The 14,241-nt window shown below is 36.9% G+C and overlaps 2 protein-coding genes across 8 annotated transcripts in view; one reads left to right on the top strand and one right to left on the bottom strand.

The window, feature by feature from the left end:
* The window catches only part of RIC8B (RIC8 guanine nucleotide exchange factor B), a 116,453-nt gene that overhangs the window by 43,372 nt on the left and 58,840 nt on the right, over positions 1 to 14,241 (top strand). For all 7 annotated transcript variants that reach the window (XR_009702475.1, XR_009702474.1, XR_009702473.1 and 4 more), the window contains exon 4: positions 8,747 to 8,841. Coding sequence is in view for 2 of the 7 variants with exons in the window: in XM_061204195.1 (XP_061060178.1) it covers positions 8,747 to 8,841 (95 nt within the window). In the remaining 5 variants the exon portion in view is untranslated. The remainder of the gene's footprint in view (positions 1 to 8,746; positions 8,842 to 14,241) is intronic.
* LOC133100301 (immortalization up-regulated protein-like) lies at positions 2,843 to 3,283 on the bottom strand. Its single transcript, XM_061204196.1, has one exon. The coding sequence runs from the start codon at positions 3,215 to 3,217 to the stop codon at positions 2,873 to 2,875; it is 345 nt and encodes a 114-aa protein (XP_061060179.1). The 5' UTR covers positions 3,218 to 3,283; the 3' UTR covers positions 2,843 to 2,872.

The following is a 14,241-nucleotide window of genomic DNA, read 5'->3' as shown; positions in this document are numbered from 1 at the left end:
TTCAGATTCCTGACAGAAAGGGTTTATAGTTCAGTGGCTACACATCAGCATATGTATGGAATGATATGTAATAAATATCAGTATATTGAGATTAGCCCTAATTAGTGTGCTTCAATTATAATTAATAGCAGGGCTGGAAGAAGCTTTAGAAAATGTTGAAGTGGCAAATACTTATTCTGTATTATAGAATGTTTATTTTCCAAAAGATACATGATAGAGGATCAGTAGTCGTGAAGCAGGCATCTCAACAGACCTCTTGTGAGTCATGGATCACTTTATACAAGCATTGTAAAATGTGCCTAGTTAATATGACTCTGGGCTATTATTGAAGTTATCAGAAATTGTAAACAGTATTGAAAACAGGACCTTGCCAACCCACTTAGGCAAGAGTGTGGGAAAGGTTATTTTAAACCACTTGAGTCTCCATAAGTCTCTAAATTCAAATTTTAGCAAGCATTTAGTAAATCAGTCAACAAATATTTATGAACAATTGCCAGGTATTATGCTAGGCATTGTGTAATATATTGGCAAATAATACACATAGTCTCTGCAGACTTCAGTTTTATTGGTGATATAGGTAATAAGTAAACAAATGTATAATTTAAATTGTGTTAAGTACTAGGAGAGAAACAGTACAATGATGGAGAATACTTAATAGAGAAGACCCCTAAAAGTCTCTCCTGAGATCTGAAGACTGAGAATGATTTGGCCATTTGAATGGGGGGATGAAACATTTCTCAGAAATTGAACAGCATGTGGAAAGACACAGAAATAAGAACATAGGGTACTTTTTATTGAGGTGTACATAACTTAGCATAAAGAAAATCTGTAGTAAGGATGTAGAGAAACTTGCCATTAAGGGTCCATTTACCTGAATTTTAACATCTCCTTGATTGTCAGATTAAAGACATCTTTCTCTAGTTGAGCAAGCATCTAAAGAATTGTTAATACCTTAAAATACCAGCTGAAATAAAGGGATATGGAAAGCTTACTGTACAGAAGAATCCAACTTTAAAATATAGATTTAAAAATAATATTTTCCTTATTATGAAAATAATACATGCTAAATAACACTGCAGATCCAAGGGAAAAAAGCATACGAGCAATAAGAAAATACAAATTACCTATAAACCTACCATTCAAAGATAAACCCTGTTTGCATTTTGATTTATATCTTTCTAACCATTATTCATTGTGTAATATATAAACGTGTGTACATATATATAGATTTTTTTTTTTTTTTTTACAAAAATGCAGTCATTTTATCATCTTGCTTTTTGTTTCACAATAAATGTTCTTGAAGAGTAGTGGATTACACAGTGTGTTCCTTGAAGCCATAATGTTCCTAGGAGTAACCTCTGGGGATGAGTGGACAATGTTTCAAGTTCCCCACCCTTTCTTTAAAAAGAGCGCCTTTGGGGACTTCCCTGGCTGTCCAGTGGTTAAGACTCTGCGCTCCCACTCCAGGGGGGTAGGGGTTCGATCACTGGTAGGAGAACTAAGATGGCACATGCCCCACAGGCTGCACAGCGTGGCCAGAAAAACCCAGCACCTTTGATTGTTGCTGTTGCTATTGTTTTTCTGTAAATTTAGGTTGTAACTAGATTTCATTTGGGGTATAAAAAGAGTTCTGCAACCAAAAAAAATTTTTAACAACCACTTTCTTCTCGTATTTGTTAAAGATAATAAATCTTTATGAAAGAATACTCATAAGTATATGTATAAAAATACTTGAGTATTCCTTCATAAGGATCTATCAACCTTTAACAAATGCCCTACGTGTAAAGATTTGGATTGTTTGCAATTGTTTGCTGTTTTACATAGTAATACATGGTGAATTTTCTTGTTGTAAAATCTTTGTAGATAAATTCCTGAAATTCATGGGCCAAAGGGTTTTTCAAAACTTTAGGGTTTTTTGTGTATATGATATGTATTTAAATTTATATGTATTACCAAACTGACCTTCAGAAGAATAGTGCTAGTTTACAGCTCTCAAACCCCCGGCATTTCACTTTTTAAAATCTTTACCTACTTTACAACTCAGTTGTCACAGAAAATGCAGATGTTTGGTTTTGATTTTAACTGTTTCAGTAGGTATTTGTATGACTGTTCATTTACAATTCACAAAAAAACAGAAAATTAGGTTTTTTTTGAGGTTTAGCAAATTAGTGCGATTTGTTCATTTTAGGTTCATGCCTCAATGTTAATTCCTGCCTGGAAGCCAATGCCATCAAGCAGATTAATTCGGAGATTCCTTTCCATTCATTAGGAAATGTAGTTGGCCTTATTTCCACATGTGGTGTCAGTCTGTCTCCCTGCCTTCCTCCCTCTTTCTCTCCCTTTCCTGAAGGTAGTATGTTTAAAAAAGTCAAATTATTCCTTTTATAGGACCCAAAATCAATTCTAGAAAAGTTAATGGGAATGGTCTTGTCTTCTTCCTGCTTCAACACTTTGCTAAATCTCTCTGTTCATGGAGGAAGGCATGTTATTCTAGAGATCCCTTACTTAGCACACATTCCCTTCTGCAGTGCTTCCTAGGTATCAATGCAATGTAATGAGAAAATACAAGGACCAACACACATGTTAGAGCCAGACAACCAAGTGCAAACAGAGAAGTAGTACAAGTATCTGAGTAGTCAAAGGATGCTATCTGAGTGAGATAAGACAGTGAGTATCTATAGGAGTTAATTGGGAATGTCACATTGTAACAGAAGAGATTAGCCCCATAATGATTTTAGAGACTTTGAAGGAAGTGTGAAAAAAGGACTTGACATTATTTAATTAAAAATAATAAAGCTTCACGCTGTACCGTGTTTTTTTTTTTTTTTTTTTGGAGGCCGAGAGAAGGTTTAATGAGCCCCGACCAGGCCCGTTAGGGGGAAGCCTCCTTCTTCTTCTCCTCCTTCTTCTTGCCCTCCTTCTTCTCCTTCTTCTTCTCCTTTTTCACCTTGGGCTTCTTGACCTTGCCCGGGGCGCTTTTGTGCTGCTCGGAGCCGGCAGCGCCGGGCTTCGCCTCATTTTCTGAGTCGCTGGAGCTGCAGCTGGAATCTGAGGAGGTTCCGTGCTTGTGGCCGTGGCCGTGGCCGTGGCCGTGGTGATGCTTCAGGTTATCAGCTCCCTGAACTTTGGCGGGGGCGTGCTTGGGGTCTCCCACCTGGCCTGCCCCCTGGGGCTTCTTGGAGGTGGACTTCAGGGCTGCCGACAGATCGACCTCCATGGTGGTGAGAGAAGGTATGTCTGCAGGGCCAGAGGCAGGGGACGGGCCTTGGGGAGAGGCAGTGGGCCGGCCCCGGAAGTGTACCATGTTTTTTAACTGAATCATTTTTTCAACAGACATTTATTATTGAGTGCCCAATATGTGCAAAGTTCTGTATTAGGCACACAAGATGCAATATAAAGCATCTCTGCCCTCAGAGACCTAAGTCTCATAGGAAAATCAGACATGTAAACAGATGGATATATAACTGTTTGTCACATTATTTACTGTTCTTCTCTATATTTTCTACATGTTTGAAAATAAAAAAGAATCAACTCAGAAATGCACAGACGCTACAAATGCCATATATTCTAGATCTTTGGGGGTATGTCTGACCTCACTGGCATAGTCTTTCTGCTAAGCAACATACCTAGCACAGAGTAGGTGTTGAATGAATATTTGTTTTTTGAGAAATAAAATGTGATACAGTTTGCTATCTGTATAGTAGAAGTATATAAGAGAAATAGCCAAAGTGACAGGGAGGAGGGAAAGTTTATGATACCTTTTAAATTTTCAAAACTATTAATTTTTCTAGAAACCTAAAACATTTAATAATGTTGTTTAGAGAGCAGATTCTAGCCTTTTTGGAGATACAGCACACTATTTTATAACATTTATATTTCCTTTTGTAAGTTAATTCAAAAAAGCATTTATTACTTTATGCCCGGCACCATGTTAAATGTAAAAGATGTGGAGGTGGAATACTTAATCTTTGCCTGTAAGGAACATACGCAATTTAGTAGGACAAGTAACTGCAAAATGGCTAGGGTAAGACATAGGGTGAAATACTACCTGATGTATAGCTGTATTTCCAAGTAAGAGTGCGTGTGTACATTTGTGTGTAAGTGTGTATTTGTGTTTCACTTTGTGTAGAATTGAAATTGAATTTTCATAGGACAAGTTTCCTAAACCTTCTTGAAGTAATGAGAACTACCCTGGGATAACAAAACCAGTTTAGGACTCATTGGTGTGAAGTATTCTCCTTTCAGACTTTTTTCTCAGGCATTGATTAGATCGGTTGAAGCGCTGAATGAAAAGGTATGAGGATATTGATACCTTTACCAAACAAAAGTGAAAATCTTCCACAGGTTGCACAGGAGAAGAAAGCAATAGTACAGTAGTGGAATCTATAAATAAGAAGCAAAGCCTGTATAAAAAGATCCCCCCCCCCCACAAAGATCCCAAAGAGTTTCATGAGTTTTTACCTCTCTTTTAGTGTTATCTCATTTTGATTTCTACTGTCACAAGCCTGCTTGCTTTCTCTTTCTTCCTCCTCTCTTTGTCTTAGGGATTTTTTTCCTTCTCAACCTTTGGAGATAGTAGGATTACAGAGGAGAGACTGTTGATGCCCTAAAGATATCAAAACTAAGCTCATGAAGAAGTAAATGACAGTTGTATAAACTGTGTATATTGTTTTAAAAAGAGCAATTATATTTACTCTTTCAAGCATCTGTATAAGATAGGAGGAGCATTAATCTCATTTGACAAATGAGGACACTGAAGATCAAAGAGTTTAAATTGTTCATGTAAAGTCACCCAGCAGAACAACCAATAGTAGGAAATAGTGTACACTCTGACCTTTGTTAAGTAAGACATTTTAAGTGATAGCTCTCATTCAACAAATATTTATTGAGACAGACTAATAGAATAAAGAATCTAGAAATAAACCTACACATATACAGTCAACTGACTTATGATACAGGTAACACTGAATTGCAGTGGGGAAAAGGTGGGCTTTTTAATCAATTAAAAATGAATTTAAATCCCTACCTTATACCATACAGAAAAATTAATTTGAGATGGATAAGAGACTTAAATGTAAAATGTAAAATAACGAAGCTTTTGGAAAGAAACAGAAGATTATCTTCATGACTTTATTTTAAACAAGTCAAACATTTCTTAAATAGGCAAAGATTTTTAAAACAGGACAAAATGAAGATGAAACCATAAAGGAAAAATTGACAAATTGGTCTTCATTAAAATTAGTTCATCACGAGAATAAAGTAAAAAACAGGCCACCAAATGGGAGATGATATTTTCAACACATATATGCGATAAAGGACTCTACCTAGAATATATTCAAGTCCTACAAATAATGTCAATCAACCCTATAGAAAAATATGCAAAAGGCTTGAACAGGCACTTCATAAAAGAGCTATTCAAATGACCAGTAGACATAAGAAAAGGTGTTCAACTTTATCAGTCATCAGGAAAATGCATAATAAAATCTCTGCACATCCACGAGAATGACAAATTTAAAAGGCTGACAATACCAAGTGTTGGCACAGCTGTAGAGCAACTGGTGGGAGTGTAAGGTGGTATAAACACTTTGAAACACTGTTTGGCAGTACCTTCTAAAGTCTGTCATATGTATATGCCCTACGACCCAGCATACCAAATGACATATAAGAAAGTATGTTCATAGCAGCACTCTTCAGTATAGTCCAAGTGTCCATCAAGAGTAGAATGGATAAGTGAATTGTAATATACTCACTGTATTCAGCAGTGCTTTTTTTTTTTTTAACATCTTTATTGGAGTATAATTGCTTTACAATGGTGTGTTAGTTTCTGCTTTATAACAAAGTGAATCAGCTATACATATACATATATCCCCATATCTCCTCCCTCTTGCGTCTCCCTCCCACCCTCCCTATCCCACCCCTCCAGATGGACACAAAGCACTGAGCTGATCTCCCTGTGCTATGTGGCCAGCAGTGCTTTCTTAACCTAACTGTGAGGGACCACATTTCTTTCCCTAGCTGTCAGAATGGAACTCTTGTATAATACAATATTACACACAATGTCAGACTGCTTGAAAAGTTTCTAAATGTTCAGGTGTACCTTCTGTACTCATGGCTTTGCAGATCAGTGGCAAACAGGGTGTGGACCAGTAGTGGTCCACAAACTGCACTTTGAATAGCACCACTCTCAAGCAATGAAAATGAACAAACTGCAACTGTACACAACAACATGGATGAATCTCACAACCAGATACAGAAGGGTCTATATTTTATGATTCCATTCATATAAAATTTGTGACAACAAAAATCACTAACCCATGATGTTAAATGTTGTTAGAATTAAAATTGAAGAGCAGATCTGTCATTTGAAGGGGTCATGAGGGCAATTCTGGGGTTCTCAATCTTGGCGTTGCTTTGTTTTCATGCTGGTTGTATGGACGTACTCATTTTGTGAAAATTTATCTAGCTGTACACTTATGATTTGAGCACTTTTTTGTTTTACTTTTCATTTACATCAAAAATTATTGAACACTTGTTAAACACATGCCCTCTAAAACTTGTGAAGGTACTAGATGAATGGAGAATACAATGCATATGTAAGTATGTAAACAAATGTGGAATTACAGATTATGATTTCCTGAAAGAAATCATAACAAGATACAATGATAGAGATAATGAAAGAAGGAATCTACTTAAATAAGGTGGTCAAAGAAGGGGCTTCTCTGAGACCTGAAGGATGAAAAGGAGTCAGTGATACTAAAAGTAGAGGCACACAATCCCGGGACTTCAGTAGTTGTTTTGAGTAAAGAAATAGAATTTAGTGGGTTTACAGTAAAAGAGGACATGCAGACACAGGGTACAACTGGGGAATTGGTGTCATGAAAATTGGGACAGGAGGAAAGGGGATGGAAAGAAGTAGGATTTTCACTTACAGTTGCAAATAGTGGAAGGACCAAAATGGAGTTTTGCAAGAGGCTTGTCAACATCAGCATGAGAAGAGAATGATTGTGATAATTAAAATAAAGGAAAATCTAGTTTAAAAGGAAGTGCATTCCTAGTTAATTATCAAAACCAAGGAAAATATGATCTTTTTAAGAGTTAAGTAATGGATGAGTTTCACATGCATTTCAGTGTGCTTCATGTAACGTGGGGTATGTAAAAGTATATTTGCATATTAGAGAATTTTGATTCAGGCATTTGAAGATGGATGGCAAGTGGAACAGTGTTCATTCTAAAACCTTAGTGTCTCTAGCATTCCACTGGTCCCCCTCCCCAACATGCAATAATTTCGTTATCACTCATTTCAGCTCTATCAGTCTTACCTTTTGTTTCCTTCCTGCCTCATCCTTCCCCTCACCCTCAAATATTTCACTGAAAGTACTAAGCATTTTCATGTGTATCATCTTCTTTAATTTAATCCTTTTACAACCCTAACAATCTCATGTTTGTGGAGATGCATATGGGGAAACTTTGGCTTAGAGAAGCTATGTGACTTGCCTAAGGTCACAACCTAGACTCGACTCTAAGTAAAGTGCTTTTTCTGTTATGCCACTGAGACCTTCATCTCTTCCAAATCTACACATGATGGTGTTATTTTAAAATATTGTTATCCACATTATGAGTAATGAAACTGTGCTATTGTTTGTTAGATTTTATAAAAGACATCTTCCTAGAAGGGCTGAGTTATATATATGAATATAGGCTATATATGTATAATATGTGAATATATTTCACTTTACACAGACTTGAAATCAATTATATATATACACAGAGCTTTAAAAATTTTAATAGCTTTTGAAGTAATTGGAACCTTCCTGAAATATAACATATCCAGAATCTGATTATAATAGATAATTATCACTAATTTCATATGTCTTCTTAATTACTAAAAATCTGGAAGAAGAAAGGTACAACCTTGATTCAGATGATTAAAAAAATTGTAGTGGCCCAAGATCTCACGATAAATGAGGAGGTAAACCAAGTGATTATTCAGAGCTTAGCTTATTTCCTATTATTTGCCTTCCCTCTGACTCTATATGTGTCTAATACCACTACCAATGAGTAAACATTGGGAAAATAGGAGATTAAACTCAGAGTGCTTATTTTTCATCACTTGCTGGTTGCTTTGGAGAAACTAGGAACAAGATTTGGAGGAACTAGGAGATTAAGAAGATTCATTAAAATGAAGTTGATAGATTATAGATTTTAATCCATTGTTTTTGAAAGTTAAGAGATAAGACATTTTTATTAAGGATGTACAACCCGCTTCTAAAATATCTGATAGTATTATATCTGTTTGAATTTTTATAATGACTCGTAAACTGGAACAGTATACTATCCAACAAAAGAATCTAGACTTTCTGGAAATGGAAAAGATCCCTAGTTGAATTGAATCTTATGGACAGGTAAAACAGAGTAGGTAATATATGGATGCTGATCATATTTCTCTTTGCCTGACATGTCATAAGGGGGAGGATAGATCAACAACTTAATGGTTTCAGCCATTTCTGGCAGTGGCTGTAGCTGTTCATATGAGATGATGACAATTCACTTAGTTAATACTTTGTTAATACTTGGGAATTCTTCCTAGAATATCCTGACTTCTATTATGTATTGCATAAGAATAACTGTTTTGGGGGTTAGATGGGCCATAGGATGACTCCCAGGGTTGTAGTAACGTACCAAACTCCTTCATTAAGGCATTCATTCAATCCCCAATTTTTCCTCACCTCTCTTTTATTTGCCATAGGGTGATTCTCATCAGTTCCGTGTCATGGCAGCTGTTCTTCGCCATTGTTTACTAATCGTAGGTCCAACTGAAGACAAAACAGAAGAGCTACACAGGTAGGTAACCTCTACTGATACTTCAGTGAAAGACATAATAAGTTCTTATTGTTTTTATGCATCTAATTTTAATTGTTATAAACACAAGAAAGTGAAAATATTACAGTAAACTGGGTAGCTGGTAGGTCGGAAATCATTACTATGCCCTGATGAGAAATTTTTATTCTGTCTCCTTTGACTTTGTTATATTAAGCCCCAACAAGAGAAGAGAATTTGGCATTTGTTGCATTCAACAAAAAAACCCAGAACAATGATAATAATAGCGCACAGTTATTGAATACTGTGTGTGGCATTATGCTAAGTGCTTTATAAAGATTAACTTCTTTTAATCATCACACCAACCTTATGAGGTAGGTACTATTTTTCCCTTTCAATACATGATGAAACTGAGTCATAGAAAAATCAAGCAGTTTCTCCAAGATTGTTCAACCCTAATAAGTGAAAGAGCTTGGGGTTGAACCCTGATTTTAATTACTACACTTAAACTAATACTCTCACTATTTTCATTGTAAGAGTATTTACCAAAAAGTATATCTTAAGCAACATTAATTAAATTTTTAAAACTTATTATAAGAATTGGGCCACAGTCTCAAGTATTAATATATAAAAAAATAGTTCAATTTTTGTGACTTGCCTATTAGAGCTATTATGGACTGCTGTTAAAAGTTATCATTCTCGGGGCTTCCCTGGTGGCACAGTGGTTAAGAATCCACCTGCCAATGCAGGGCACATGGGTTTGAGCCCTGGTGCGGGAAGATCCCACAGAGCACAGAGCAACTAAGCCCATGCGCCACAACTACTGAGCCTGCGCTCTAGAGCCCACGAGCCACAACTACTGAGCCTGTGCTCTAGAGCCCACGTGTCACAACTACTGAGCCCATGCTTTAGAGCCCGAGAGCCACAACTACTGAAGCCCCCGCACCTAGAGCCTGTGCTCCGCAACAAGAGAAGCCACCGCAACGAGAAGACTGTGCACAGCAACGAAGAGTAGCACCTGCTTGCCGCAACTAGAGAAAGCCCGCGCGCAGCAATGAAGACCCAATGCAGCCAAAAATAAACAAATAAATAAATTTTTTTTAAAAAGTTATCATTCTCTGAGAACAGCTGAAGAAGTATTAATGCATCTTTCTAGTTCTCTTACTATTTTGTATCAGATTCCTAGTAACAAGACCTCTGACTTTAACGTGAGATTGCTCATGACGCTTTATTCTATAAGAACACAAATGGCATTTTAAACAATTCCAATAAATTTCAAATCTGCAAACAAATAACTTTGGCATTAAGTCTGCTTTACAAATAACTTAAAACTGAGTTCTTCTAATAGTAGAAATTACCTTTTGAGCATTTATAGTATTCTGTTTTCCAAAATATGGCTTAAATAAAACTATAGAAATACAACCAGAGTGTAAAATGAAACATACCCTTGTTCTTTTTCAGTCATACCCATATTATTTTAGTTATGATTGGCAGTTTATTATTTGATATTGTACTGAGTTTGTTGGTAGGTTATCTTTATGTACTCTGCCCTGCAAGCCTTCAAAAGATTGTTTTCTTCAAAATTAAAAAGTATACTACTTTCTGCAGCTACAGATGAAAATTTCCTTTAATTTTCTTGAAGCTGTGTCTTTAAAAATAATCAGACTAACTGCAATAAATCATATCCTCTAAAAAGATTTTATTAAGCATTTTTGTCTGACTAATTTTTCATAATCAAGAGACACTAGAAATCTAGCTATTAAAACTTAAAACTACAAGAAAATGGGTTTATAAGCCCAGGTATAAATGTATGTATGTATGTATGTATGTATGTATTTATTTATTTAGGGAATTACATATCACAAGTTAAATGGCATTCATACAAGGATGTGAGAAGAAAGTGTTTTGATGGGAATTGTTACAGTAGTCACAAAAACATTGCTAAGGCTTTCTCTGAAGAGTGAATTTAATATTTTAAAACAGTACCCAGTATTCGTCAAAAGAGAGCAAAACTGTATAGAGGTTTTAACACAGATTTTTTTAAAGTACAGATTTCTTTATTTTACTTCCTGATGATATTTGCTTTAAATATTCATTTTTCTTAAATAAATTTAAAAGATATTTTTCTTTAAATTTACTTCTTTAAGTTTCTCTGATAAAATATCTGTTAGCTGCACTGTAAATAAGAAGGAATACCCCTAGAGCCATAGACAAGATTTATATGTATTGCTAAAAGGCTTTCCTGGGAGATTGAGGTTGCTGCTGACCTGACAGTTTATCTGGACTGGCCCTGCATGTCCCTTTAATCAGAATTAAAGTGATTAGTATCATTTGAGCAGTAATGACTCTAAGCTAATCCATTTAAATGCAGAAAAAAAACTATACCAACCTCAAAGGGCTGTTTTAAGAACCTTACTAGAATTGTAATATGTACTAAATTCTGCCCATTTGTAGTGACCCTGCAAAGAGTTTGTGTGTGTGTGTGTGTGTGTGTGTGTGTGTGTTTAAGGCATCATTTAAAAAATAATCAGAATGTTTCAAGGTAACATCTCATTCCATTTTTTAAAGTTAATTTCTAAGTTTGTTTTTTGCTTTTTTTTTTTTAAGGAAAAATGTAATGAAAGAGGTAAACCTAGATAGTGTGGTGTGTGGTTATGCATTGTCATCAAACTCAAAGGGTTGTAATAATGATTAAATGAGACATTAGTAAAGCCATCCGTCCCTGGCACTGAGTAAGCTCTCAGAAAATGGGGGAGGAGCTGCTACTGCCACTGCCACAACACTGCAGCCACTGCTATTTCTGTTACTATTATTATAATGAGCATATTAGCTTTTAGATCCAATGTTTAGTTCTAAAGCTCTTTTTTAAAGTTTATTGAATTTTTTTAACATCTTTATTAGAGTATAATTGCTTTACAATGGTATGTTAGTTTCTGCTTTATAACAAAGTGAATCAGCTATATATATACATATATCCCCATATCTCCTCCCTCTTGCGTCTCCCTCCCACCCTCCCTATCCCACCCCTCTAGGTGGTCACAGAGCACTGAGCTGATCTCCCTGTGCTATGCACCTGCTTCCCACTTGCTATCTATTACATTTGGTAGTATATATAAGTCCATGCCACTCTCTCACTTCGTCCCAGCTTACCCTTCCCCCTCCCTATGTCCTCAAGTCTATTCTCTACGTCTGCGTCTTTACTCCTGTCCTGCCCCTGGGTTCTTCAGAACCATTTTTTTATGTTGTTTTAGATTCCATATATATGTGTTAGCATACAGTATTTGTTTTTCTCTTTCTGACTTACTTCACTCTGTATGACAGACTCTAGGTTCCATCCACCTCACTACAAATAACTCAATTTCATTTCTTTTTATGGCTGAGTAATATTCCGTTGTATATGTGTGCCACATCTTCTTTATCCATTCATCTGTTGATGGACACTTAGGTTGCTTCCATGTCCTGGCTACTGTAAATAGAGCTGCAATGAACATTGTGGAAGTTTATTGAATTTTGATGTTTTGTTTAGAAAGCTATTTCTTTGTATATATTGCGATTGTGTAGTGAAATCTATTTTCTGTTAATCTAAGATTTTCTCAAGCCAGATGCTTGGTAGGCATGTCAGGAGCCTGTTAAGGTGCTCTAGGAGATGAGTGAGTCAAAAAATGGCTTAGCAGCAGTTTTTCTGATATGTTGTCTGTGTAAGACAGTGCCTTTTTTTTTTTTCCCTAGAGAAATCAGGAGGACATGGACCTAGAGATAAAATGAGTTAGTTCACAAAGATAGCTGACCTTGATGTTGACTTCCTTTCCACTAATCAGCATCTTATATAGTTTCTAAAATCTGTTTGTTCTATTTCATTTCCTTTTGTCTATACTTATGGTAATAAGTAAATTGTTGGTATGATCCAACTTTTTGGCTCTATTAAAGGACATCCTAATTCTGTCCAACTCTAATATCTGCCTGAGAGTATTTTGAGCCCTCTTGTCCATAATCAGTAAGCTTATGCATAAACACTTAGCCAAAAAAAAGTTGCATGTGGATGTGGTTGTGATTTTGTTTTATTTGGAGAGAAGGGGAAAGATGGGGATGGCCTATACACTAGGGAAGAAAGGAGAGGGGAGGACCAGATCTGATTTAATTTCTTTCAGCTTTTCAGCCTAATTTCTTTCACTCAACACATTGGCATCTGCAAAGCTTTTTTTTTTTTTTTTTTTTTTTTTTACCCAAAAGAACCAGTGTGTATTTAAAAAGTACTTACCTCCCTGGAGATTGGTTCAAGATGGCGAAGTAGAAGGACGTGCGCTCACTCCCTCTTGTGAGAGCATGGGATTCACAACTAAATGCTGAACAGTCATCGACAGGAAGACACTGGAACTCACCAAAAATGATACCCCACATCCAAAGACAAAGGAGAAGCCACAGTGAGACGGTAGGAGCGGCGCATTCAAAATAAAATCAAATCCCATAACTGCTGGGTGGGTGACTCACAAACTGGAGAACACTTATACCACAGAAGTCCACCCACTGGAGTGAAGGTTCTGAGCCCCACGTCAGGCTTCCCAGACTGGGGGTCCGGCAACAGGAGGAGGAATTCCTAGAGAATCAGATTTTGAAGGCTAGCGGGATTTGATTGCAGGACTTCAACAGGACGGGGGAAACAGAGACTCCACTCTTGGAGGGCACACACAAAGTAGTGTGCACATTGGGACCCAGGAGAAGGAGCAGTGACCCCATAGGAGACTGAACCAGACCTACCTGCTAGTGTTGGAGGGTCTCCTGCAGAGGCGGGGGGTAGCTGTGGCTCACCATGAGGACAAGGACACTGGCAGCAGAAGTTCTGGGAAGTACTCCTTGGTGTGAGCCCTCCCAGAGTCTGCCATTAGCCCCACCAAAGAGCCGGGTAGGCTGCAGTGTTGGGTCACATCAGGCCAAACAACCAACAGGGAGGAAACCCAGCCCCACCCATCAGCAGACAGATTAAAGTTTTACTGAGCTCTGCCCACCAGAGCAACACCCAGCTCTACCCACCACCAGTCCCTCCCATCAGGAAACCTGCGCAAGCCTCTTGGATAGCCTCATCCACCAGAGGGCAGAAGCAGGAAGAACTACAGTCCTACAGCCTGTGGAACAAAAACCACATTCACAAAAAGATAGACAAGATGAAAAGGCAGAGGGCTATGTACCAGATGAAGGAACAAGATAAAACTCCAGAAAAACAACTAAATGAAGTGGAGATAGGAAACCTTCCAGAAAAAGAATTCAGAATAATGATAGTGAAGATGATCCAGGACCTTCGAAAAAGAATGGAGGCAAAGATTGAGAAGATGCAAGAAATGTTTAACAAAGACCTAGAAGAATTAAAGAACAAACACCTAGAAGAATTAAAGAACAAACAAACAGAGATGAACAATACAATAACTGAAA

Source organism: Eubalaena glacialis, chromosome 11 (assembly GCF_028564815.1).
Source record: "Eubalaena glacialis isolate mEubGla1 chromosome 11, mEubGla1.1.hap2.+ XY, whole genome shotgun sequence".
Lineage (NCBI taxonomy): Eukaryota > Metazoa > Chordata > Mammalia > Artiodactyla > Balaenidae > Eubalaena > Eubalaena glacialis.
This window is presented reverse-complemented; position numbering and strand designations above follow the sequence as displayed.

Coding starts and splice junctions, on each gene's coding strand:
- LOC133100301 (XM_061204196.1), bottom strand. CDS start 3,217: ATGGAGGTCGATCTGTCGGCAGCCCTGAAGTCCACCTCCAAGAAGCCC.